Raw genomic sequence first — 27,013 nt, forward strand, 5'->3', positions numbered from 1 at the left:
AGCACATTGAAACTCCACCACACATATATTGAGGAAATATTCAAAGCCATGAGGCCGTTGTTTTATAGCTGCAGCGTCACATCAAATAGAAAATATCAAGATGTCTCGTGCATCATTTTACTCGTTTATACACTCGTTTCTTTGGAATTCAGCAGCGCATGTTTGGGGTCTTTGGAAAAGCGTTGGATCTCAACTGGGATTTAAAATCAAAGCTCTGTGGTTTGGTCGTGCAGTAACGGTTATAGCAGGGATTCAGGTTTTTTTCGGTGCAGATGCAGAATATGCACTTTTTGTTATTTGGCAGTGTGGTTGTTAGTAAACAAACAAACAAACAAAAAAAAACCTGATAAAGCATGTAACTCTGTGCCGTTTCTGTTGACATAATTTGACTCCTTTCAAAAAGCACAAAGATTGGAAAACGGGAACTAAATTTCCTATTAATTTTGGTCATGGACAGAAAGCAGACGCAGCTGCTGAGAAGTCCTGAGACGATGTCGCCGTTGTTGTTCGGGGTCCGTCGGCCGCCCTCTGCACTCTCTCTCTCTCTCTCTCTCTCTCTCTCTCTCTCTCCCACTCATCGGTTAATTGCGTTAGTCATTTCATTAATGACGGACTGATTGTTTTATTGTGTTGGCTTGTCAAAGAGGCCTGGACGCCCCAGTGGCTGCTGAAGCGTCCGTATCGATAAGGCTTTGTATGTGTGTGAAAGTGTTTGTGTGTGTGTGTGTGTGTGTGTGTGTGTGTGTGTGTACGCATGCGTGTGTATGTGTATTTTGCTAGAAGTGGTGGTGATGGGGTGCACTGGGTTTAGATGATGTGTGTGCGCACAATGTGTCTTGTTTGTGTGTGGCTGTCATGTGCCTGCATATCTTTTTGTGTGTGTGTGTGTGTGTGTATATATATACAAAGTGCAGTTGTGTGTGTGTGTGTACAGTGTCAGAACTAAATGAGTACAGCGGTGTGGATCCTGTAGAACTGGATGATATTGATAACAACCCCAACCAGCCCAGTGTTTTTGGGATCGGGTCATCTAGCACCATCACAACGAAGTGCTGTTGTGTGTGTGTGTGTGTGTGTGTGTGTGTGTGTGTGCGCATAGCAGTGTTGGAGCTAGTATCAGTCGGAGCAGTGAGGGTAGTAATGGCTAGTGCAGCCCAGCCATATTGATAAGGATTGCTGGGTTATTATGAAGGTCTGTGGTGGGCAAGAGGAGTAATTAACAGGGATTAGGATTGTAGGCAGCCCCATGTTGCCCCAGTGAACACAGCTAACCTGCTGGGATTAGCAAGCAGCGCTCATTAGGCGGAGGTGCACCGATAGCAGTTTTCCGGAACCGATACGAGCCGGGAGTATTTTATTCAGTAGATCCGCTGATACAAGGACTCAGTTTACAGTCGGCGATTCTGCTCAATATTGCCCTGTTACAATTCAATTACAGGAACCAGCATTTACTATGTAATATGTTATTTAAGGATGAATAACAGTAACACAGTAGAAATGAGGCTGCATAACAGAGGCTAGGGCAGGGGTCAGCAGCCTCAGGCATGCGTGCCACTATTGCCATGCGGTAGCTTAACCAATGGCACGCCAACAGCAAGTGTGCAAAAGGAGGATTTTTTTTTTTTTTAAGGAAAGGTTGAAGTGCCCTTTCACCTGCAAGCCTCTTGCACAGCTGTTGGCTCCCCAAGAGAGCAAAAGTAAAGGTGGACAGAGGGGGGAGGTTCCTTGTGTGCTTGTATGGATGAGGCAGACCAGGCAGAATCCATCAAACATGGCGTGTGTTGGTACGGGAAGCAAGACAACACCCTCAAAGTCTTTTTTCATATCCACCCTCCGGGCACACTGCTGATTGTCTTTAGTGGCGAACACTCAGTCTAATTTCCAGGTCATTTTCTTGTTGCCTTTTCCTAATTTCTTGCAAATGTTCAGGTCATTTCTTGTTGCTTTCTCCCCATTTTCCCATGTTTTTGAGAGAAGTCAAGTCAAGTTGCTCAGGTTTCAAAGGGTTAAATGTTCGTGAAAGCCTGCAGCCTTGTCCTTAGGCCAGAATGCACTGTGTACAGGTTGTATAGGCTACTACGTGATGTGAAAGTAATGTGAACATGTGAAAACAGCCGATTCCTAATAGGTAAACAGATACAGGGGACAGTGTGGCTCCTAATAAAAGAGAGACTGCTCCTTCATGCGCATGGACACGACTTCTCCTCTAAAACACCGAACTTCACAAACAGCAGCACGTCAGCATTTTCACATCAGGAGACGTTTTCCCCCCTTCTGAAAAGTTTTATATTGCTCCCGAGTGCATGTCATCAGTATATGCTATAACACGATATATGGTCTCAGTGTCGGGACGGCGTGATTTGCTGATCTGAGTACTTTGAGCTGGATCGGCACTGATACCAGCACAACAGATGTTGTTGGTGCATCTCTCAGTTCACTATACACACTCTCTCTCTCTTTGGCTCATATTCTTTATTATTTCCTTATTTCATTCCATGTCACTAATTTTCAAATCCATTCGAAAATTTAATGTTTTACTTTTTTTTTTTTTTTTTTTCAAAAATGGAATTGATCAGACCACATTCACTTGAAACAATGGAATCAGTAATTTTTTTTTTTTTTTTTTTTTTTTTTTTGTAGTGACTTAAACCTATCAGTGTAAATCAAGCTCCACTCCAGAAAAAGTTGGGGCTTATTTCATTTTGCCCCGTCCCCCGTGACAGTGAGCGGCCCCTCTGAGGTCGGGGCGACATGGAGGGATGTGACGCAACAGGTCACCGAGGGAGCCGGATAACACGTGTTTAGCCTTAATAACTGACAAACTAATCCTTGTGACGGGGCTGTTTATAAGTTAATATCTGTGCTGGCTCACTCGGGTCAAATCCTCTGACCATTTCACAATGAGGGTCAATGGAGCTGGAGTGGCTGATAAGAGGTCATGTGGTGAGCCTTGGCCAATGGCGTGGCGGCCGACTGGACATTGATGGAGTGCTTAGATAAGGGGAGTCACTGTGGCCAAACTGAGGCCCCCGTACAATGATGGGAGATAGGATACCGAGTGGACAGACACTTGACTTCAGACTTCCAGTGGCCGGCAGGTTACACTAGACCGGCTGACTCTGTCTGAGGAGTCATGTTTGGTTTGGCACCTGGACCGGGCCTGAAATATGAACTGACCCCAAAGACCTGCGTCCCAAACCCGAACACACTCCACTTTTACCTCGTTTCATGAGACCAGACCCCGACCAGCTGCTTATATCCTCATCAATCCTTTTAACAAAGCAATAACAGCAAAGTGCATCTCAACAAAGAGACGCCAACGGCTTCTCTTTGACAATATTTGCGAGCCAGAGCCCGATCCAAACCTTAGTCATTCTATGAAAAATTCAGCCCAACCTGACCCACGCGCAGCAGGTTCAGGTCAGATCTTGTTGCGTCTGGCATCGGTGTCATGCTCTCATGTGCTCAGGGGCGGGAGGCTCTGAACGCGGCGTGAGATACCCCATGATTGATACCCAAGGTGCACCAACACCCGGCGCGAGCACTTGAGCACATCGAGTCATTTTCCCCGAGTACGATTACGAGATCGGATCAAGCGCCGGTCTCACCTCCGGCCTAGCTCGCAGCAAAATTTGAAAAAGCACGGGTGCCGTTCAGTACACGGTTTTAGCACGCCGTTGCATCTTTTGAGCCGCGAGTCGAGACAAATGTGCCACTTCCTGTGTGACTTTGCCACAGCAGCCTCTCCGACACCAGCGCGGTATTATTCGATGACTCCGTTGGCATGAAAGGGCGCTCTTTATTAAATTAACGTCTACTTCTCACCACTCCACGTTCCTCCTTCTTTCCTCCCTCCTTCCTGCTGCACACTCCATAACTCCCCCTCCACCCACACACACACACACACACACACACACACACACACATATACCTCCCACCCCCGGCTGTGGGAAAGCCATTTTATCAGCGTCTGTCCGTTGTTCTCTGGTGGGGATAGATACAGAGAAGATAGATGAGTGTTTTGACATGGAGAGTGTTAGACAAACACTCTTATCGGGCCCGCCACTTTAGACCGCCCCCCCTCCACCTCCCTGCCCCAAAAACACTCGCCTGAATCACGGAGGAGAGGAGGAGGAAAGGGGGCAGGCGGGGTGGGGGGGGTTGAGGCACAAAATCATGAGGGTGGGTGGGGTGGGGGGCAGATTTGCTGTATGTACGTTTGTTTATGAGAGGGAGAGTCATGATTAGTAGGGGTGGGTGGTGGTGGGGGGGTATTTTATGATGTCCAGAAGCAAACCTTTGAGGGGCACCGTCTCACTGAGGGAGTCGGTATTAATCTCACCCAGCCGGTGACGAGCCGGTGCTGCAGCGGTCAATAATATCACTCAAACCGCGTGTTACATCCCCAGATTTGTGGAGGAACCCTGCAGCCCGCTCTCAACTAACGGGGTGCTTTCTCCCCCCCCCCCCTTTGCGGGAGCAGGCTGTCTTAAGTTTTAAATAGATGGATAAGTCTTCCATGCCTCCCGGCTATCTGGCTCTATCTGGGCTGCAGCAGACTCAGACCACAGCCTTCACTCCCATCCCTCTGCAGTTATCACTTTGAGGAAGTGCACTAGAAGTTTCCTCTGTTTGAACCAGGCCGGACAGAGAGCGCTCGGCTTGTGTCACACTCCCCCTGCTGTTGGACTTCTTTTTTTTTTTTTGGAGCACCGTCCTTTTCTTTCTGCGAGGGCTCGGGTCAAGTTCAATCCTGCACGCTGCTTTTGCCCGGTGTGCCGCTGTCAGTTTTGGCCGATGCTTAATATCTTCATCTGCTTCGATCCGGACAGACCCTTCGCCGGGTTTGTTGTTGCTGTGCCGCTGTGCTTTGTTCAAACCCACAAAGCTTTGTTTTAGCTTCCAGTGGGGAGCCCAAGGTTTCCAAAGATCCCAAATATGTCCTGCTGAATTCCAGAGTAATATGCAAAATGATGCACAAGACATGTAGATATGTATATTTTTTATTTCACTCACTTTCAAATGGAAATATGGCATCACTTAAGGTGAATTTGAAGTTCAGTGTGACCTCATGTCCCCCAAATTTCAAGTCCTCTCACTTTTCCCATTGAATTTTACTCCTGTTGGTGGAAAAGCCCCTGAGTCAGCAGTAAAACTCAAATGACAGCCATATTAATGGAAGAAGACAATATGAGGCAACAATACAATCTGCCTCACGTTCTCCTAAGAAGTTACTGAGGAATTTCATCACCAGAATGATTTCTGAAATGATTTCTCCTACCACACTGGTGGTGACTCACACTGACCAGACATCAGTAGATTCTAATAAAAAAAAAAAAAGCCAATATCAGTTTAATGCATCAATAAACCAATACATTGTTGTAACCCCAGTGTGAAGCCAGGCTGATGCTGAATTTCTCCTCTCTCTCTCTCTCTGTCTCTCTCTCTCTTTTTCTCTCCAGATGATCTGGAGTTGAATGAAGGCAGTCAGGACAGCAGGGTGGTGGCTCGCAGGGATCTGCATCCAGAAACAGTGTGGGGCCCCTACCCAGGAACTGTCCAATCAGAGGACAGCACAAATGACCAGGAGACGGAGGTGAGGGGTCAAAGCCAATCTTTGTCCAAGCTGGCTTCGGCCACTGTTAGGGGGACTGGTTCATTTTTAACTGTTTGTTTGAAGGACATTTTTAGTCATTTTACATGCATTAAAATGTTTACTGCTTTATTATTGTGATTAAGTAACACTTTACTTGAAGTGGTCCTTGGATTAGGTGGATTACAGGCATTAGCACATCATAAGTAATATATAATACACAAAATGTGGGAGGAAAATGGAGTTAAATGCTTATGAGACAGCTGTGAAGTTAATGACATAATCTTAAACAGTAATTTTGTGTTTTTCTGATTAAACATAATTTTTACTGATGCCTGTTTTGAAACAGCGTATATCAGTTTCTAATGGATTTTTTTTTTATCCTTTTGCAAGGCATCCCAGTATGTTTTAAGTGCCACCTAAGCCTCCATAGGAAAATCACATGCATTATAAAGCATTATGACATGCATGTTTTTTTTGTTTTTTTTTTCATTATCATTCTGCCTAGCCTTTGCTATGAGACTCTTATGAGTGATTTGCAATACCTGATTGGATAGCAGATATCTCATCCAGCACACCCTCCTTTATTTGAATTGTATAATCATTAACAAGTAAACAGAAACTTTGTCTTTCAAGCATTTAAACAGACAGGCTTCATTAGACCAAGAATTGCAACTGCAATATTAGTTTGTCAGCTCTGAGTAGAAAACAAAGCACCCCAACAAAATACTAATCTCTGATTAGAGGAACAGCATGAAGTGTCCTGCTGTACCTGTAAATACAATGATGTAGTATGTTCTTTCATTTGGTTTATAGTCCTGTAAGCATGAGCATATCTCAGCGTTTCAATATTTAAACATACAGACTATGGCTACATCAGAATAAAAGCCCTTACAGAGTTGGAGATCAAGTTTTGTTGATACTACTGATTTAAAAAAAAAATAATAATAATAAAATTAAAGCTTTTATAATGACTTGATATGTAAGCCTCCGTTCTTGTGACATGTTGCCATGAAGGGTGCTATCCCAGAACAAGTTTGATCTTGGATGGTCTTAGATCCTTCAGTAGTTAGGACCACAGGTGTATTTTTTTTATTATTATTATTATTTTTTTTTTTATAATAATGGGCTGTTGTTAAATAGATAGTGCACTCATTTATTCTTCAAAATAACTGCCCTGTTCCTGCCCCTGCAACCTGAAATGGCATAAAAACTGCTCAAAAAAGTTATCATTATCTGCCAGCTGTCTTTCAGCACTCTGCAGAAAGGTGTTATTTTTGTCCTCCAACATAAACATGCGTACATGTGTTCAATAAAGGAAAAAAAAAATTCAAGAAATCTACTTCCTGTATCTCTACTGCTCCTCTGGCACAGAGTGAATCAGGAAGTGCAGAAGTCACCGGATCATTCTGAATGTTGATAACAGAAAAAATATGGTTTTAAACAGTAATTTGAGCAAAACTATTGTCCGTGTGCACTCGGTAATCATATATTTTAGTTTAGGAAAGTGGCACTTGTTGAGTGATGTTAAACCTTATTAAGGCGGATTAAAGCAGGTATTTTTAAGAGTGTTAGCTGGGGGGAGGTTCAGCTCAATGGCAGGAGGCTAACAGTTAGCATGTGGAGCATCCAGCCAGTATCCAGCACTCAGTAACAATGAGAGGAAGATAGCGCCACTACTTTCCTACAGAACAGCTGGGGGGAAGTGAAATAACATCCCATTTTTCAAAATGGATGAACAGTCCCTTTAAGATTGAAATGAACTGTCGTGCACTCACTGGTGTGTAAATATATGAGATGTTTTTAAATGATTTCTGAAAGGAATATCAACTCTGTGTGATGTACTAAGACACATGAACTAAAACGTTCTCATGACCGGCCCATGATGCCTCATAATTGCTTATGTATCTTGCACATTTTTCTTATAGGATTTTCCCCAAAGGGGGGTGATGGTGGGGGGTGGGGGGTGAGTCATGCTAAAGAGCGCGCTCAGAGCCACCGAGGGCATTTCAATCGGGATGGTCAAAGGTCAGAGTTCGGATGGGGGGATAACAGAGGGAGACAATGACTAAACACCTTATCAGTTTCATGCGTGTCAGTAGTTTGAAATGAAAACATCTGTGTGTGTGTGTGTGTGTGTGTGTGTGTGTTTGTGTGTGTGTTTCTTGGGAACAGTGTGTGGGACCGGATGGAGCCCTATCAGAGGCTGGGTCTTGTGCATCATGTGTGAGTCCATCTAATCATATGATACTGATGCTGGGAGAGGCTTCCTGGCATGGAGCGCATACTCGGACACACACACACACACTCTCTCACACACACACACACACACACACGCACACACACGCAGATACAGGCTGACTCACACATACAGTCATTTAGCTTTTCTGCTATTCTTCTATGACTACCTGGCTCCCTTGTCTTATCCTTATTCCTTATCATATCCTTATATTAGTCATCTGGACGGGTTTTGTTAGTGTTTTTTTTTTGTTTTTTTTTTTTTTGGTCCAGTCAGTAAATGTCGCTCAACACAAGGCTTCACTCCAGTCTGCTTTAGTCAGCCAGTTAAGAGCCAGTGCCGAACCTGTCCCAAATCCAGCCACACACCCAGATTTTTTTTTTTTTTTACATTCTCTCCTCTCCTCTCCTCTCCTCTCCTCTCCTCTCCTCTCCTCTCCTCTCCTCCCCTGCCTCCCAGCTCTTCCCAGACGTCCGCCTGTCTTTTATCTCAGCGTGGCGCCATCCTCCTGGACAACAAACCCCAATGATTGATTCCTGCTTGATAGGCTCTCATTTCTAAGATTTCGTTTATTATCAGTGAAGTCCTGAGTATACAGATAAATTTTGTGTGTGTGTATTTGTGTGTGTGTGTGTGTGTGTGTGCACCCACTCACACAAGCAAATACACACAGGCGCACACTCACCCACCCATCACCTTTTGTTCCTCCCCTCCCTTCCGTTGCTCATACCGTCCTCTTCCTCCTCTCCTCCTCTGCTTTGCCCTCCTCTGAGCACTTTGCATATGGAAAGCATCTCTTTTTGACTGTTAACACACATTTTCTCCCCCCATTGTTTTCCTTGTTTTCTGCTCCTCCTCCTCCTCGTCCTCCTCCTCTTCCTCCTCGGTCTGAACCGACCGAAGGAGTGAGGAGACGGGCCTTCAGTATCTGCCGGAGATAGTGGCGGTAATCTCACATTCCTCCTGTGTTTCTCCCCCTGTCACTCCACATCCTCCCCCTCCTCCGTCCATCTCTCCATCCCTCCTTTCGTTCCCTCCCTCCCCAGCCCGTGAGGTCGGCAGGGGTCAGGGCTATCCTTCCTCAGTGTGCTGGAGGGGAGAAATCTGCTCATCTCCTGCCGGTGTGCCGGAGCCCAAGCCGCGAACGCTGCCGTCCAGTGTTTGCCGTCAAAAGATTTTATTCCAGAACCAGCAGGCACTTAGCGCAGATCAACCCACTTTCACTCAGTTTACGCCCTTTCTTTGGAAGAATGGAGTTTACCCATCTTTTTCAGCTGGATATGAAGGCTGATATATCTTTACCATATAAATCCATAGTGATGTAAGTCCAAATTGACCGTGTGTGTGTGTTTAAATGCAGTTGTTTGGTGGGAATTACTCAGGAAATAGCACTGACTTGTGTCATATTGATAGTTTTCCTTATGAGGATCACTGACCAGAAGTTCTCCCTCTCCCTCCTTGTTATTTATCATGACAGTGCTGAGAAGCGCCAGACGCGTCCATAAATAATAAAGGAAGCAGAGCGCAGCTTCGGGTTGAACAGTACAGAAACGAGTCCATCTTCCTTGAGAGACACGGGGCAGCTTTGTGTTGTTGCATCAGCGTCTCGCAAGATGCAACTGCCAAGTAAAAAAAAAAAGCTTTTTTAACACTTCCTAAAGAATCTGGAATCCGTCATTTTGCCAGTCTAAGTTTTGCTCCACAATATTCATCACTATCCAGTTTCCACACTGCAAAAACGCAAAATCTTACCAAGATTATTTGTCTTATTTCAAGTCAAAAATGTCTTATTTCCAGTCAAAATATCTCATTACACTTAAAATAAGACATGATCACCTCAGACTTAAATTGTTTTTAGACAATTTTCACTTGTTTCAAGTAAAAAATCACTTGAAACAAGTGAAAGTTTGCTTGTTTCATTGGCAAAATTTGCCAGTGGAAAAACTGAAAATTCACTTGAAGTAAGTGAAAATTAGCTAGAAACAAGAAACAAATTTTGCCAATGAAACAAGCAAATTTTCACTTGTTTCAAGCAAATTTTCAGTTGAAACAAGGGACAATTGTCTAAAAACAAGTTTCTTCTGAGGTGATCATGTCTTATTTTAAGTGTGATGAGATATTTTGACTAGTAATAAGACATTTTTGACTTGAAATAAGACAAATAATCTTGGTAAGATTTTGAGTTTTTGCAGTGCAACTTCAATTAGATAACACTAACCTTGAAAGTCAGCGTTATCATATGTTGGATTTTGTCTACAAAATCCAGTTTAGCACTAGTTTCATGGCTGTCATCAGTTTGCAAGATGCAGGTTTAGGTTATTTTTTAAGTTGTTTTTTTTTTTTTTTTTCCAAATGCCGGGTATCATTTAGAAATCTTTATGCTGTTGATTGATTGACTGATATGCTCATTTCCACAAGCTAGAGAATAACCAGACCTCACCACCACCAGCCCATCTGTGGCAATCCCTGTTGATTATACAGTGAATCAGAAAAAAAAGCTCAATTTAAAGAAGAATTTAATCATTCAGCATGATAACAATCTGAGGCACACAGTCACATCAACCAGGGGACGGCTGCAGAGACAAATGGGACAAAGTCCTGTGGTAAGTCCTGATGTGCTCAGGTTGTCGGGACTCAGCTCATGTTTAGTATTAACTGAAACATGTGCACATCATAAGTATATTACTTTGGTTTTGCTGGTTGCTGTGTATAAAAGAGTGATTTAATGGGGTTTCATCACAGGCCTCAAGGCATTAAAAGCGATCATGTTTGACAGTGTGGATATCGGCTGTAAATCATCTCCACACAGAGATGTTTCTTGTGGCAGGACGCTGGTCATCCTTAGTGTTGGCCGCTCAGCTCCCTGCCTCAGACATGCTCTCACCATCTGCTCCACGCCGTATGTCTTTTTTTTTTTTTTTTTTTTTCTCCACCGTCTTCTTCACGACTTCTATCTTACCTGTGCCACCTGTCTTCCACAGCCCTCAGCCATATTGGGATCTCTGAAGCCCCGAGGCTTTGCCCCCCATCACTGGGTGAGATTGGCATGGCCCACTTGGCAGTCCTGCCCCTTCCAGCACTGCCCTCTCTCACTCAACTCCTCTCGCAACAAATTTGCTTCTTATTCGGTCCCAGCAGATAAGCTATCAGTTTAATACGAGGCCTACCCGGCAACACAACTAGATCGGGGGAGCATTTTGAGCACGCACACACACACACACACACACACACACACACAAACACACATACACATACACACTCACACTCAAGCAGCACATTCACACACACGCAAAGAGACACAGGCATGCACATACACTCACAGACATGCACTTCAGTAATGCAAAGTTGTTGTTGTTTTTATTTGATACAGTTGTATATTTTAGAGAGGAGAGTCTTAGCTTGTGTGTGTGTGTGTGTGTGTGTGTGTGTGTGTGTGTGTGTATCATTGTGTGGGTGGGGGAGAGTTTGTCAGTTCTAAGAAATCAGGGTGGGGCAGAGAAGGAGAAAGATGAGATCCAGTCTTCTCTCTCTCTCTCTCTCTCTCTCTCTCTCTCTCTCTCTCTCTCTCTCTCTCTCTCTCTCTCTCTCTCTCTCTCTCCCTCTCTCTCTCTGTGTGTCTCTCTTCAGCAGATCTCCTTCATTAGATTAGCAGCATGTTAACTGGCCTGTGTCATATGGAAATCCTGCCATTTGCATCTCTTGAGAAAGAGGCGTAAAACCATTTATCTATTTAAATATATTCTGGCTGATATGGCTGTTGGACTTTAGAACAGGGTATAATAATGTTTACTGATCAACTGATCAGTTGGCTGCTGATTCCTCACAGTTTTTGGTTGAGTGAACAACCAGGTCCTCCTCGGCGAGCCTCCCATGGCAACCCAGGAGTGAACGCGACACCGCTGTTATTCTGATTGGATCGCACATACAAATCTGATATAATATCTCTTCTCTTTCTGATTGGATCCTGCTTTAATTAACTGATAATGGAGGCGCGTGCAATTGGACCAAAGTTGCGCAATCGTTGCAAAAAAACGTCTTGTTGGTTGAGGGGTTTGGTTGTGGGGTTTTAGGGTGCTGACGGTGCCGGTAGTTACAGTGTGGATGCTCGAGTGTGGGGCAGTGTGGCGTCTCTGCTGCTCCGTCCCAGAAAAGAGAAGAGAACCAGCCCAAACCAAAGTCCCCATCCCACTTGTGCAGCGCCCTACCACAGGACTTAACTCCACTTATAACATTGTCGTTATTGTTCTCCCTCCCTTCAACACCCCCCGCCCCACACCACCCTCCCTCAATCCACCCCCCTCCCCGCCCCCCACCATCCTGTCTTTCGTGGAAAGGCAGCCTGAAGGCACGATCCTAGAAGGAGCGGAGTAGGGGAGTTCAAAGCGTTATCACGCGCCGAACGTCTTTTCATCATGTTTTAGAAACAAGCGTTCGCACTAATCCCCCAATAATCTCTCCAGGAGAACTGGGGCGATAAGGCGCGCCACCCACGGCTTTTCAAACACACTTTTTGGGTAGTCTCTCCTCTCTTCTCTCTCTCTCTCTCTCTCTCACTCTCCCTCTCTCTCCTCCCCTCCACCTCGTCTCCTCTCCCTCTTTTCTCCTCTCCACTTCCTTGTTCTCTCATTCCCCTGGAAGGACAAGTGAAGGTGATCACCGGCTCCTCCACCCACTCTATCATTTTCTCTCTCAAGCTTTTTTTTTTTTTTTTTTTTTATACGTGTGTGTGTGTGTGTCTCCAAGCCAGTTTGTTTACATCCTGATTCAGATCTTACATTTTATCAGAACTCATCAACAGTGTTTCTCTGCCTCTCTGTTTCTCTGTCTCCTCCGCCCATCAAATTAGAATGTTAATTAAAATGGTACTCCTTCAGAAGATGACAAATTGGTGATTACAGTAAGTGGTAGACACCTTCCTCAATGCCCCCTCCCAACCCGGCAGAAAATGATACATAAGGAACGGGCATGAAAAAATTGACAAACAAATTTTACACCAACTCGGTGGCCTGTATTTATCAGAGGCAGAGCTAGATTGCTTTTTGGAAGCTGATGCAAATGCTTTTGACTTGAAGCAGCCGATATTCAGTGTGCATAAAGTAGACTATTTTCATGCCTAAAAAATTCGAAATATTGAGAATTTTATCCTTGTCAAGGCAAAAAAATTCTCTGAAATGGCGTTTACACCATCATGGGACACTAAAACTCTGAAAGCCAGATGAATGAAATTGCTGTATGTGAGTTAGCAGCTCCCTTAGGTTATTTTTTCATATTTGCATGGTCCATAATAGCATGTATTTGGGCTCCAGAGCTTCAGTGGTAATCAACAACAACTGTTTAAGGTGTTTTCTTGGGGAGGGAGCTGTCTGCAACTAATCTTGGAAACTACTGGCCCTATCATTTGTTATGTATATTTCCGCTCTCTCCATTCACTGATTACCGCTCTAAACCATCAGTCTCTCTCTCTCATTCCCTGTCTATGTCGCTCAGCCATGCAGCTCTCTTCCTCTCTCTGTCTTCTCAAACCACTGGCTTGCTACGTCGCTTTCTTACCGCATTTACTGTTTGGCTTGTCCACATCTTCTGTGGCCATGCCCGCTCCAATCGCATATGAAAAAATCTATACGTTCATTGCATTTTTTGGGCTAGTTTGCACTGATAAGCGCAACACCTCAAAAAATATCAGCCTGACATTTCACTACTGTAAAAAATGATGAGTAAAGTCAGCAGACAGTGGACTACTATAAAACAAACAAAAAAGCAAAAGCAAATATCCAGATCCCAAAATTTAAAAACCTTTCCCGATGAGCAAATGTCCGAATTAGTCAAATATTTGGGTCCAGCAGTGGTTGTTTGATTTGGTTGTGTTGGCTCTCACACTCAAATGAAAGTGGGTGATGGTACATAAACCACAGTGAGGTGCTTGCTTGTTATTGGTCGGAGATGAAAGCGTATTATAAGAGAAAAGGTTTGGCTCATAACACAAGGAATATCCTTAAAACCATGGAACTTAATGTTTGTGGCAGCCGTCCTCCTCTTGCAGTAGCATCCAAAGGAGGATTAACAAAACACAACGTGAGGGAGTGGTGCAACTCTGATCATCGAGCATAAGCGAACTGCTGTCAGAGCCCAGTACCCATGTAGAAAGCCAGAGATACGACAACAGAGCCATGATTTCACAACTGTATCACGCCGCTTCCACATATGCCTGCTGTTACTACTCCTTTGCCCGCTTTGCTTTCCACTGATCCGATGAAAGCAGCCGTAACTTCTTTTTGAGTAACGCTGTGGGCATTTCCATTAATGCAAATCATGTTCCGGTGAGATGAATCACTCCGGACTTCTCTCGGCTTGAACTCAGGTGTGAATATTTGGCGCACACCAGGGTTGGATGAGGACATTCTCCCCTACCCAAACGTACCGTCCCACAGGGGTCAGTGCACCGGGGGTTCGGTTTAACCAGACCAAACACAGCAGGTGCCAAAGCGACCTCAGACAGGATACAGCGGGTTTCACTTGAGGTTCTGTCCTCCCACATGACACTGGAATGAGGCGTGTGGTCACACAGTTGATGGAAAAATAACGCTAAAACGCCGAATCGTTGTTATTACGCCGGAATCTCCATCATATCCGAGGTGGGTGACGCTCCGACTGATTGAGTCATTTGCCAGACATATAGGTCTGCCTTTAACTAGTCTATGGATTATTCTGGGTTAGGGTTAGGGTTAGGGTTGGGGTCATGTGGCGAATTAGGCTACCAGGTCATTGGTTGTTAATTGCTGCAAAGCGATGGTAGTGTGAACTCTGCGATTTCCATGTTTTTATGGGTGAGTTGAGCCTTGAACGCTGAACGTCGGAGGCCACGCTGAAAATCTAAAGGCTAGTTCGTCAAATCAAATGAAATGCGTTCAAAAGTATTATCCTTGTACTTTTGTCTCCTTTTAGCTTCTCTCTGCTCTCCACATTGATTATCAAACGCCCATCCCCCCCCCCCGGTGATGGAAATATTGCCTCATAATGTTGCCCTGGTGCATTGTGGGCCGTAAGGAGAACTAGCTCTTTATCTGTGGTGATCGAATCTGTGTGCTCTATATAGGCTACCTCTATACCTCTGCCTGTCGTATAACTTGCCCACACCATGACAGTCGGTGTCTGTCTCTCAGTCTGTCAATCTTGGCCCTGACAGAGGACTCTGTCACCCTGAAAGAGAAAGAGAGAGAGAGAGGGAGAGAATGATTTGAAAGAGGGAGGAAAAACCAGGCAAGAAAGATAGAAGACTGATAGATAGACGGAAATCCAGCCAGGCAAGAAAAAGGAACAAAGGGGACCTGAAGTGAAAAGAGGGGGAAAAGGTCCATCGACTGAAACAAAACATGCGAGTCACAAAGAAATATGAGAGGGAGAGAAATGGGGAGCGAGTGAAGGAAACGGAGAGGAAGAGGAGGAGGAGGACTAGATGAGAGGAAAGAAGGGAGGGGAGGAGGTGTTCGTTCTCATCACTCAGTGGCAATGACTGGCTGGTATCTGCATCTCCCTGTCATCTGCACTGGCTTGTGCAGGGTGGAGGAGGAGGAGGAGGAGGAAGTGGAGAGGAGGAGGAGGAGGAGGAGGAGGTGTAAGAGAGGAGAGGAGAGGAGAGGAGAGGGAAAACCTCTATCCTCTCTATCTCTGAGCCTCATCTCCGGCAGTTCAGGAGCCCGCTTTCCAAGAGTGCCTCATTTTCAAATCTCTTATCTCGGCCCCCGTTTTAAGTATCGCAGTTTTATATTTTTACATGTCATTTGCATGCAGCTCATCAAACCTGGCTCCCTCTCGCTTTTTTCTTTTTTTTTTTCTTTTTTTTTCTTTTTTTTTTTTTAATTCTTCTCAGAGGTGTGCGGCGATATGTGCAGATGTGCATGAACACGCCTGCACAAGGGAATAGGTTTCCATTCGGAGCCGTGGTGGTGTATCTGCTGTGCTGGCCTGTGAGCAGAATATACCATGTAAAGAGCATGTCGTCGTTGAGTGTTGGTGAAATGCTTTGTGGGAGTGAAAAACGAGGGAGTGTGTGTGTGTGCGTGCGCGTGTGTGTGTGAGAGAGAGAGAGAGAAAGAGAGAGAGAGAAGCGGATGAGAGTAGGTTTCTGATTTTTATCTGCCTTCCTTTTCTTCTTTGTATTTTTGGAGGATTCACACAGTGACCTCTTTGTTTGGGACAGTGAGTACCCCCCTCCAACCCCTTGGATTGGGAAAGAAACCATTTCCTGTAGCAGAGAGATATAGAGCGAGGGAACGGGAGAGACAGAGAGAGAGATAGGATTGGAGGGGGGGGAGGCAGCAGACGGAAGGTTAGGAATGAGAGTTGGGGAGAGGAAGAGAGAGAGGGAGGAATCGGAGATTAAGAAAGAAAGAGGTGAATAGGAGGAAGGGGGTCTGGGAGAGACAGTGAAAGAGGAGAAGGGAGGAAGAAGGTGAATTGGATGATTGAACGGATGATTTTGTGAGAGAAGGAGCGAGTGAGTGAATGAGCGGCGGTTGAAAAGGTCAACATGGCTTGGAGGAGTTCCAGCGTGCGAAGAACACACAAAATTTTTACATGCTTCGCACCGGGGGGGGGGGCTCTCTGCAGAACAGGACACCTTTTATGAAAGATTTTATAATCTGCAACATCAGACTGCTACTATTATACTACTGTATTTGCTCGGGGTCAGCGCCTCACAATAGGCATTTTCGAAGGCTGCTCCCAGTGTTTTTTCTTACTGGACCTGCCATTCACAGCTACTTTCCACCGATATCTTTTACACTTGAGCATTTTCATGTCAAAAAAAGACAAACAAAACAAGTATTTCCCTCGTTTGTTAGTGTTTCCTTTATGTTTGTATTTTTGGCCGGGTGAACCAGCGCGGGACACCAAAGCACTTGTGGATAAGGCCTCAGAGAAATGACACTGATACAATTTTTGTGTGGAATTTGACAAAAAAAAATTTCACATTCAGTCCCGCAGACAACCGGTGCAGCAGCGATCCATTCTGTAATAAATCCACGATCAGACTGCATCGTATCCATTCTGCTCGAGGTGGCTGACACTGACTGGACCATATCCAGATTAAACACCAGCACACAGCGTTGGCAAAATAGAGTATCAACACTGCACTCATACCCACACACACACACACACACACACACACACACACACACACACTTACACAGTTTATTTGCTTATGTGTTTTACATTTAATGACCACGGGACTATTCAGCTCAGACCATCAAGGCGATGTAAACCATATTAAACGAGGTGAAACAATATCCAGCATTGAGACATAGTAATGTTCCAGACGTACCAGGCCTCATTTGCATATACAAACACTTACTCCCCAGTGGGAGCAGTGTAACTGTGACCGTTGACAGCTGTACCAAGAAATCTTAATCTCCTCATCTGCAGGGTATGGCGGCGGCAGTGGCGGCGTTGGGGGGTAGAGTATTTTTCTATTTCCTTCCTTATAATTGAAGTGTGTATATATAGCATGAGGCGATGTGAGATGGGGTTAGACGCCGGGGTTAGTTCAGGGAAAGTTCTCTCCGCCCCGTCTCCATCTTCATCGCTGTCATCATCACCGTTGCTCCCCGGGGAGAGGAAGAGAGAGGGAGAGAGAGGCTGTGTATCAATTCTGATACTGAACAAGGGAACGGAGAAGGAGGAAAATGAAGAAATGAAATCAGCCCGGCATCATTTGCATTCAAGTTTTATCAGCGGAGGAGGAGGGCGTTTTTCGGGGCTGATAAGGAGAGGGCATCACAGGCTGCACCGGTGGCGGGGGTTGGGTGCGGCTGGTGGGTAGTGTTACATGTGAACTGAGTTTGGTGCACAAGCAGGGGAAGGTGGCAGCGCCGGCACGTGTGTCTTTGGCGTCCACACACACACACACACACACACACACACTGACACTCACACACATGCGCGCGCGGATGTTCCAGTGATGGCGAGGACGGGGTGTTCGGGGCGAGTTGGGGTGGGGACGGAGATGGCAGTGGTGGTGGTGAGTGTGTGAGTGTGTGAGTGTGTGTGTGTGTGTGCGCGGGGAGGAGGGGGAGCGGGTAGGGGTGGTGGGGGGTTAATATCAGACCAAATAATTAGATTCGCTATCGTCTCGGCGGCAGCAGTGCGGGGATCAGGCAGATTAAAGCCAGGCTCGGGGCTGGTTAATATTCATGAGGGGACCAGGGTCCGGGCGAGGGGGCTTAGTCTACGGCTCAAAGACTCTCCTCCGGCTGATGGGGCTTAAAGCGGCGCTCTCGACGTAGCTGTTGCTCTGCCGGGGAGGCCTGACAACCCGCTGATAGATGGATGGGAGGGATGGATAGCTAGATGGGCGGATTGTGAGAGAGAAAGGCGCCAATTAGGTATGGTAAGGTGTGGCACTCGCTTGCACCTGAGCCGAAGGGTATTTGATGTTGCAGTTTTTTTATCATTATTATAATGAGAATTTATAATGAGAATGGGAGAAAAGGTGCAAGAAATCTGTTCAGAAGATATTTTCCGAGGTAGAAAATTGACATCAGGGAGGCAGTCGGGACAAGTGCCCCCTCCAAGGTCCAGGTTTGGTGATCCTGCCTGTAATTTAGTGGTTAGAAGCATGATGGATATAAGGAATGAAGTCTGCACTCTGCATTAAGCATGTTTAGAAATTTGAATTCAGAATTTGAATTTTGAATGCTTACCATTCAAACAGCTGCATCCATTCACAAAAATGTTACAAGGTTCTGTTACAAAAATGTCAATGTGGCGTTTGAACACAATTACATCATATTATTTTTGAGACATCAGTGTAATTACCATGAACGACCCAGAGTAAATACAGTTAGAGCTTTATGGCAGTGGCAGATGTACAAATAATTTGTTTTTATCTTGTTAATCGTCTTCAGTTAAGCCAAAGAGACATCCTCAAGAAGCAACACGGTTTATAGGAGATGTGTTGTTAATATTTAGGAATACACACACACCACCACTGATTAAGGCTCTTATGTGCTTACAGTAATCACATCACATTCTTATGTTTAAAAAAAAAAAAAAAAAAAAGAAAAAAAAAGATGATACTAACATTTCAGGTATGGACGCTCGATGAAAACTGCGGGTTTAGAGCATCAACCAGTCAAGAAAAAGATGTAATTTCATTTGTACCTGTGGAAATCAATGGAAGTGGTTGCAGATCTTATTTCCATTACTGTCGTTTTTTTTGTTTGTTTGTTTGTTTTGTTTTTTTGGTGACAGCATCATGTAAAGCATGCATTTCTCCACAGCAGGCATCCTTCAGTAGCCCTCTGCCGCATCACATCGCATCAGTCTCCCCCTGTGGAACAGCGACGTATAACCTCAGACAGGGCAGGCGGCACCGGCTTGCATTTGCATATGTGTGCCAGCCATTCATTTTACTGTAATATGCAGTTGTTTAAGATGCTACATATTTTAAATTCAACACATGACACCTGCAAGAGTGTCTGGACAGTTTACACAGTGGAGAACTTTTTTTTTGTTATATAGTTCATGATCATACATTTGTAGAATTTTTATTTCACTTAAATAAGATATTCAGCTTTGATGGGGTACATTGTGTATATCTCAGGTGAATCATTCAAAATGTGCATAAAGTGGAGTTCCTTTAAGAGCACAGGTAGTCGTGCTGCCTCGCCGTTTGGTTCGCCGCGATCAGAGTCCAACCAAGAGAAGGGAAAAGGGGTTTCGATACCATCCGGTGGCCTCTCCGTTCCCCTTAACTCACCCCCACATCTCTGGCATCTGCATTCTCTACTGGCTTGGTTAATTATGTGCGCATACACACACACACACACACACACACACACACACACACACCACACTCTCATCAAACTGTGATCTGGCCCTGTGCCTCTTTGATTCTCATTATCTGGCTCTTAAGCTCTGTGTGTGTGTGTGTGTCTGTTTGTGTGTGTGTGTGTGTGACTGTTTGTGTGTGTGTGTGTGTGTGTCCAACAAGTCTGCAGTCACACTGTAGTCTGTAACCTTGTTGCAAGTTGAGATTGGAGATAATTTATCAACGCAACACGTGCTCTTATTCTGCAGTTTGAATCGTCTCGATATTCTTTCTGGAGCTTAATGAAGGAAAAAGGTTTTGATTTGATTTGATTTGATTGACTTTTTGATTACTTTTCTGCATGATAGAGCTGAAAATGACAGAGGAGGGGCAGGTGGATTGTTGAGAATCTGTGTAGAATTTAGATCTGACATATAAAGACATGTTTGAATGACATTAAAGTATATCTGAATCTGAATCTGAATCTGAAAAGTCCAAAAAACACAAGTTTAAACCAGGAAGTGTGAACCTCTCCACCGAGCTCTATACGGACTGTCAGACTTTTCTGAAAAGGTCTTCAGTGTAACTTCAGGTGGACGAGATTAAACATCAGCATGTCGCCTACTGGACGGACACTGAGCAAAATGTAGAACTAAATTATGTCTTGAATGCACATCAATAAGATGGCGGGGCTGGAGGAGCTGATTGTGGTTACATTCACTCACCTGTAGTTGTTTCCTCAGGTTTGACATCAAGCATTTCAATGTTTTACACTGTAGAGAGACGTTAGAGCCAATTTCTGATTTCACAAGGAAAACATTGTTGAATTTTCAGAGTTGATGTGGTCGGCTGGTCTCACACATGGCGGACCGGCTGTTTGGAGCAGGTTCATTGATTTGATTGGCGGACAAGAGGCGGTGCAAATTCAAACAGGAGAGCCAATCAAAATCAAGGTGCAAAATTTGAGCGCCTCCTGCCAGATGACTGTCTGGACGTGGAGACGCTCCTACTCTTGATGCTGTTGCACTCAAATTTGTCCTAAAACATCTTCGCTGAGCCGCGTTTTGTACTTTAATTACATAATGCTGTTACATGTTACAGCTAGTCACTCCCCAACACAAATCATGACTGAGGGCTGATTGGATTCCCAGTCGTTTCAGACAGTTTGTATATCTACACTGTGGCTCCTGTATTATTTCCTGAATCCCAGTGAGACTTGAGGCTGGCCTCCGAACCGATGGAAGCATTTCCTTTTCAAGAAAGGTAACTCAGTATATTGTTATTATATCAGTATTGTGGTACTGGACTGGCTTTAAAGGCTGCATTACGGTAAAGGGAAACAGTTTGTTTGTTTTCTAACTCATAAGATATTTGGTCAAAGAAATCCTGATATTTGGTTTTGTCCACGTTGCCCAGCCTTACCTTCAGGCTCCCTGCTCTCATCCTCATCCTGAAGTCTGTCTCTCTGGCTGCTGCCTGGTTTGTGATGCGGGCTCTCGAAAGCTGATGCTGAAATTTTTGGGGACTGAAACTGATCAAAGCCGATATTTTGTGCCAGTATCACCATTTTCATGCACAAGATGTTCCGACCAACCCCGAGACCCAAGAGGTTTTTACTTGTCTGGACGGAAACGCCTCTGACGCAGCATTTAGACCCTCGAAATCCTCCGGCCAGCATCTGATATCAGAAATAAAAGATTTCATTCAGCGGCTGGGATCAGGGAGCAGCCACACCTATTGGCTAGTATTGGCCTGACATATCGCTCTAAACCCATTTAATGAACAGAAAACAGCCTCTGAAATGACGGACCCTCCTTTGCTGTTGTTTATTCTTATACATGGACTGATGGGACAGTATTGTACTTTGAATAAGTAATATTTGACTATTTCTAAGCTTTTGTCATGCGCAGACACTCCTGTTTTTTTTCTCTCAAGACAACTTGTGTGTGTGTGCTTGTGCAAGTGTGTGTCTGTCTCTCTCTCTCTCTCTCTCTCTCTCTCTCTCTCTCTCTCTCTCTCTCTCTCTCTCTCTCTCTCTCTCTTTGTGTGTGTGTTTTCCACTTGTGCGCTACTGAGCTCTCCCCACTGGCCTATCATGGTGAATTCCAAAGCCATGGCCGTGATGAATTAGTCTGAAACAAATTAGCAGTACTTACAGCTCAGACGGCTCCAGCATTGGGTTACAAATTAAAACAAAAGCAGCCGTATCTCCACATCAGCGCTAGTTCCCCATGAAATACAATACGCTCTGCCTCAATCTTCAATGTACAACAGACTGAGAGCCTTCCTTCTGTCCTTCCCCTCACTGCTCCGACTGTCTTCCCACAAAAGTCGATCTTCCCGAGGTATTTTAAGTTACAGCTCCTGTTAGCGCCCTATCTCTCAGATCAGTCCATATCCTAATGAAGCAAAGGTTTTCACCCTAGGCAAGCAGACACTTAAATGGAGTGGTAGGGTGCAGATTACTGATACGCCTTGTGGATCAGGGCTGTCTCTTTCCTTTTCCTCTAATGGGTCGGATTTGGGAAATAAGGAGCTGGGAGGAGAAACAAGGTTTTTGGTGGATCATTGTAGACTAAAAAAGAAAAAAAGCGGAGGTCAGATACGTGTGCAGTCAGATTTTTCACAACCCGGGCCCAAGGAAGCCTTTCTCGCCAAATAGCTGAAACGTTTCCCTGTGAACGCATCAGTCCTCCCCATCCTGGGCTCTTTTTGTCTCTCCATTTTTGTCCATTCCTTGCTTTTCTTCCTAGAAAGGTAGCACGTCCCTGGCGTGCACAACTTTTTCGCTGGGTTGGGGAAAAAAAAAACAACCTGGAAATGATGACACCACAGAAGGCAGTGTAAAACTGATACCATACAAAACAGCAGCATTGGACACCATAGTATGACTACCAAGTATCATTCAGCATGTAAACATACAGAGCGAGCTCACTGTAAACGAGGCTGCCACTTGTTAAGAAATTTTTGGGAATATCACCTTTTTTTTTTTTTTTTTTTTTTTGTGTCTTTATTCCAGGTATATGATCCGTTGGCTATCGGGAATATCAGTGAATTTTGCAAATGGCTCGCTTCAGAAAAGTGGTTTGCATCTTGTTTCATTCATTTGCTGCATCTGGCTGTTTTTTATCCCTTTAGACACCAATTAATAAACCAGGATGGAGTCAAATTCTGAGGTTAGGGAAGGGCTATTCCTTAATTATGGATGGTCATTGAAGAGACACGGGCTGCACCTTGCAGAACCCGGCGCAAAGCGGGCGGCTGGGCGACAAATCAGCATGCAAGCGGCCAGAAGAGTAGTTAACTTTGAGCCCATCCTGTCTCCTCTCACCCTGACTGACCAGCAGGCTTCAGGCGCTGTGGTCTGAGGTCTGCTGCTGAGTGAATGCTGCCTCCTGGTGTCGTTTTAGCGGTACTGCATCACATGGCTTACAGCAGCTCCCTCCCTGCAAAACCCCTTGTCATCAGCACCGTGTTAGGCTGCCTTCACATTGTAGTTTAATAAACCATAATGGGGATGGCGGTCAACCACAATGATGAAACCTCTCCTCAGATAATCCATTTGACCGTGATGCCAGTGTGCCTCCAGTGAGTCATTCACTTTCAATTTATTTATTTATTTATTTATTTATTTATTTTTTTTCGAAATTATTAGATGATTTGCAGAAATGACCAGATATTATCCCCAGTGCAAGTCAACCCCAAGCAGGGAATCGGAGCAGGAATTAGAATGGAAATCAGGCATTTGCTTTTCCAAACTGTCGCCGCAGAGACGAAAGTCGGGGAAAAAATCCACTTTTCGTCGGCGGGTTTGCACCCGCGAGGCTGCAAGGTGGAACTTTCCGTCTTTCCTCTGCCTCTGAACACGGCGAACATCTGGGTTGCCATCTGCCATAGCAAGAGCATGTGAAGGCACTGTAAGATGACACAGTATTATCTGATACGTGTGTGTGTGTGTGTGTGTGTGTGTGTGTGTGTGTGTGTGTGTGTGTGTCATGGAGACATGGGATAAGCCTGTGTCCTGGGAGTGATTGTCGTAGGGAATGCTCTTGAGCCTCATATGAACAAAGACAAGATTGTACTAAAGAGGCACAGGTGTGTGTGTGTGTGTGTTTGAGAGAGAGAGAGTGTATTATGTATTCAGCGGCATGCGCTCCTTCTCTATCTCTGTCTCTTTTTCTGTCACTGTTGGTGTCTCTGTCATACCTCCACACAGTCCATGTTGACTTCCCAGTCTTTGTCCAGTGTATCCACAGAGGATCTTATTATGGCGGCCGGCTGAATAGCAGCCCGCCGACCTCATCTGATCTCCTTTCTCTTCCCTTTCTTCTCCTCCTCTCTCCTGGGGTCTCTCTCTTTGTTTTCCTCCTCTCCTCCTTTGTCCTCTCTTCTCATTTATATCTATCCCCCTCTTTTTCTGCATGGCTTTGTTCAGCCCCTGCTCCCCTCATTTCCTCATTTCCTTCTCGGCTTGTGATCGTCCAGCGCTCGCCGGCTCTCCCTTTATAAGCCGCTGTTTACTGGCCGTAGACTGGGCAGTCTGTGTTTTCCCAGTTGACTGCAATTATGTTCGATTTTTTTTCTTGTTTTGTTTTGTTTTTTATCTCATGCTTGACTTTCTGTCACGCAGCCCCGATAGAGGGGAACATGAGCAGTTAAACAGAGGACTTACAGGTGATGTTGCAGCCATGTTGGAATCGAATGGACAAGGTTCATTTTGGAGTGTTCACTTTCACCTCTGATAGATCTCGTGTACTTTGTGATTGGATCATTGAAACCTCTTGCCACAGTAATGAGCTGAAATTAGTCTCTGGTTAGTTCATTATCACTGTGTCTGTGACATATCTGATTAGCATACAGGCAAAAACACTAACTAGCGAATCAGCTGTAGTAAAAGCTAGCTTTAGCGGTGGCTGTGGTTGTATCTTAAAGCACTTTTGTACTTTTGAACTTTGGTTGTCTAGTTCCCTGGGTGTGACGGGAGTTCACATGCTGGTGAAATCTCCTCATCAAGTTGCTCGGAGCTCCGCTGGACGGCTAAACCACATTGCTGTATTCTATCACTTTTTAGCAAATAAACAAACACAAACAAAGTGGATTCATGCCAGCAAGTGACGACACCCTATTATGTGTCATTACCATGCTTTGTGAAAGAACTTTAAGGTTGTTTCTTCCTGGCACAAGGCTACAAAGTGGAAGGTCCCTGCAGACGCTGACTGCCGGATCTACTTTCCATTTCAAATAGCAAAATACAAGAGAAGAGACATTTAATTGCATCAAAAAAAGGGTCCTGAGGAAATAAAATTGCACTGGACATCAAATTAGAGAGTACATCCGGCAGGTTGTGTCTGCAGGAAACTTACACCTGGCAGCCTTGTGCTGGGAAGAAACGACCTGATAGAAATTTCTCAAATAATTAGAATTACATGGAAAAAAAAAGTGTCATTTTGGGAGCTGTTTTGCTGTGGAAGTGAATGGAGAGATAGAAACAGTAGAGATACAGTGCTGTGGGTTAGCTTCAGCTTCAGCAGAGACCAGAGCTGAAGACCAGATCGCCTGTCAGGTGTAAATAACATCAGTATGAAATGCAGGCTACACAAGTGAAAATAACTTCAACTTCAGCACAACAACAGCAGCAACAACCAATCAATAAGTCCGTTTTTATGGATTCAAGATGTTTTGCAGCTTTGCTCAGTTTTATCGGTCAACAGTCAGTGGTCTCAGTCTGTGAATTCCTCATTAATTTTTTTATCTATTACATTGTGATATAGCAAAGTATAAAAACAACCCCGTAATGTCACAAACCAAAGAACCCATAAAAGAAATAGGATTATCGTGAGAACATTATTTTTAAATTAAATCGTATTGACCTTTAATCGTGCCACACCGTTCCCATATTTACATTTTGGTGCAGTTTTTGCTTGATAATCACATGTGTGTAATTTGGAATGACATGTTGGTCATAAGTCTCCAATATTTGGACTATTAATTAAATCTTAATAATGTTCATTGCTGACGTGGTCTTCCTCACATTCTTTGTGTGTGTGTGTGTGTGTGTGTTTCCTCAGAGCCCCAAGCTGAATCTGGTGTGTGAAGATCCAGACTGTTGGCTGAGCCGAGTCCCGCTGACCTCCAGTGACGCATCTGCCAACTGTACCATCTACAGCCGAGGTAAAACAACCCAGTGTTCAAAAAGAGTCGGGCCTCTACCAACAACAACAAAAAAAACCCTATCACGTCATTTCTCCGTGGCGTAAGGTTACTGTGCAGACATCTCCTGCAGACAATACCTGCCGGATCTACTTTCCAGTTCAAACAGGAAAATAACAAGAAAATAGCAGTTTTTAATTTCCGCAAAAAATGGGTACTGGAAATTGTTTTTTATATTGGCATAATCTGCTTTGTTTGCTTCAGAGCTTTTTGCCACATTATGTACGGTAAGTGAATTTTACAGCCTTCCTTTTGGTTCAGTTCCTAAATGCTGATAGCCAGAGCAACCCAGCATTATCCTCGTGCATTAGGTCGTGCATTATCCTCTTAACACAAAAACTTTATATTTTGCATCATTTTCTCACCCTGAGTTGTCTTCAATGTCAATGTCCAGCTGAAAAAAAAAAGGTTTAATCACATGCCTCATGGAGAACAACAGCTCCAAGAAGTGCATCCATTTCTGTTCCAATGCACTTGATCAATGCAGCCGACAAACAGCAGCAAAAGAGATAAGAAAAAGTTTGTTGCATAATCCGAGTCTACACTCTCCATTTGTATGGTCAACACCTCCAGACCAATGGACTTTGGCTAAAAGATGGCTAAATAATCCACTCCAAGACCAGGACTCTTACTGTAGTTTTTAGGGAAGTGTTGCTTTAATGCTGTTGAGCTGCAGGGCTGATATAAAGACCCGCGTTGTGTTTGTGTCTCAGGTGAGGAGCTGTTCTGTAAGGTGACCAGAGAGCTCGTGTCTGGTGAAAGCCTCATGGCCTCCCTGTCGCTCCTCTCCCGCTCCTCCTCCTCGCCGCTGGACCAGCTTTCCCCTCCGCTCAGCCTCGTCACTCAGAAAGCGTCGGTGAAGGAGGAGCCGCTGTACCCGGCGGCGCTGCACTCGGACATCCAGCTCCTCCCGCAGCAGGCCGGCATGGCGGCCATCTTGGCCACCGCCGTCGTCAACAGTGAGTGTTGCACTTGTCCTTCAACATCAGTGGTTTTGTCATCACAAATGAAGCAACCAGCAGATACAGGACATGGATGTGGTCACACAATATGGAAAAAAAGGTGTTTCTAACTTAGAAGCTCAAAGGGTAGAGATGTGAAAGTGTGTGTGTGTTCTGTGTTTATGTTTTTACAATAGAATGGATTGACAGTTGACTAAGATAAA

General features: G+C 44.7%; 1 protein-coding gene across 1 annotated transcript in view; it reads left to right on the plus strand.

The window, feature by feature from the left end:
* Nucleotides 1-27,013, plus strand: part of zfpm1 (zinc finger protein, FOG family member 1) — a 117,863-nt gene that overhangs the window by 81,112 nt on the left and 9,738 nt on the right. Inside the window, exons 4-6 of the mRNA XM_030054323.1 lie at nucleotides 5,463-5,596; nucleotides 25,707-25,809; nucleotides 26,562-26,807. Of these exons, the coding sequence (XP_029910183.1) occupies nucleotides 5,463-5,596; nucleotides 25,707-25,809; nucleotides 26,562-26,807 (483 nt within the window). The remainder of the gene's footprint in view (nucleotides 1-5,462; nucleotides 5,597-25,706; nucleotides 25,810-26,561; nucleotides 26,808-27,013) is intronic.

The sequence above is a fragment of the Myripristis murdjan genome, chromosome 6, assembly GCF_902150065.1.
Source record: "Myripristis murdjan chromosome 6, fMyrMur1.1, whole genome shotgun sequence".
Classification (NCBI taxonomy): Eukaryota; Metazoa; Chordata; class Actinopteri; order Holocentriformes; family Holocentridae; genus Myripristis; species Myripristis murdjan.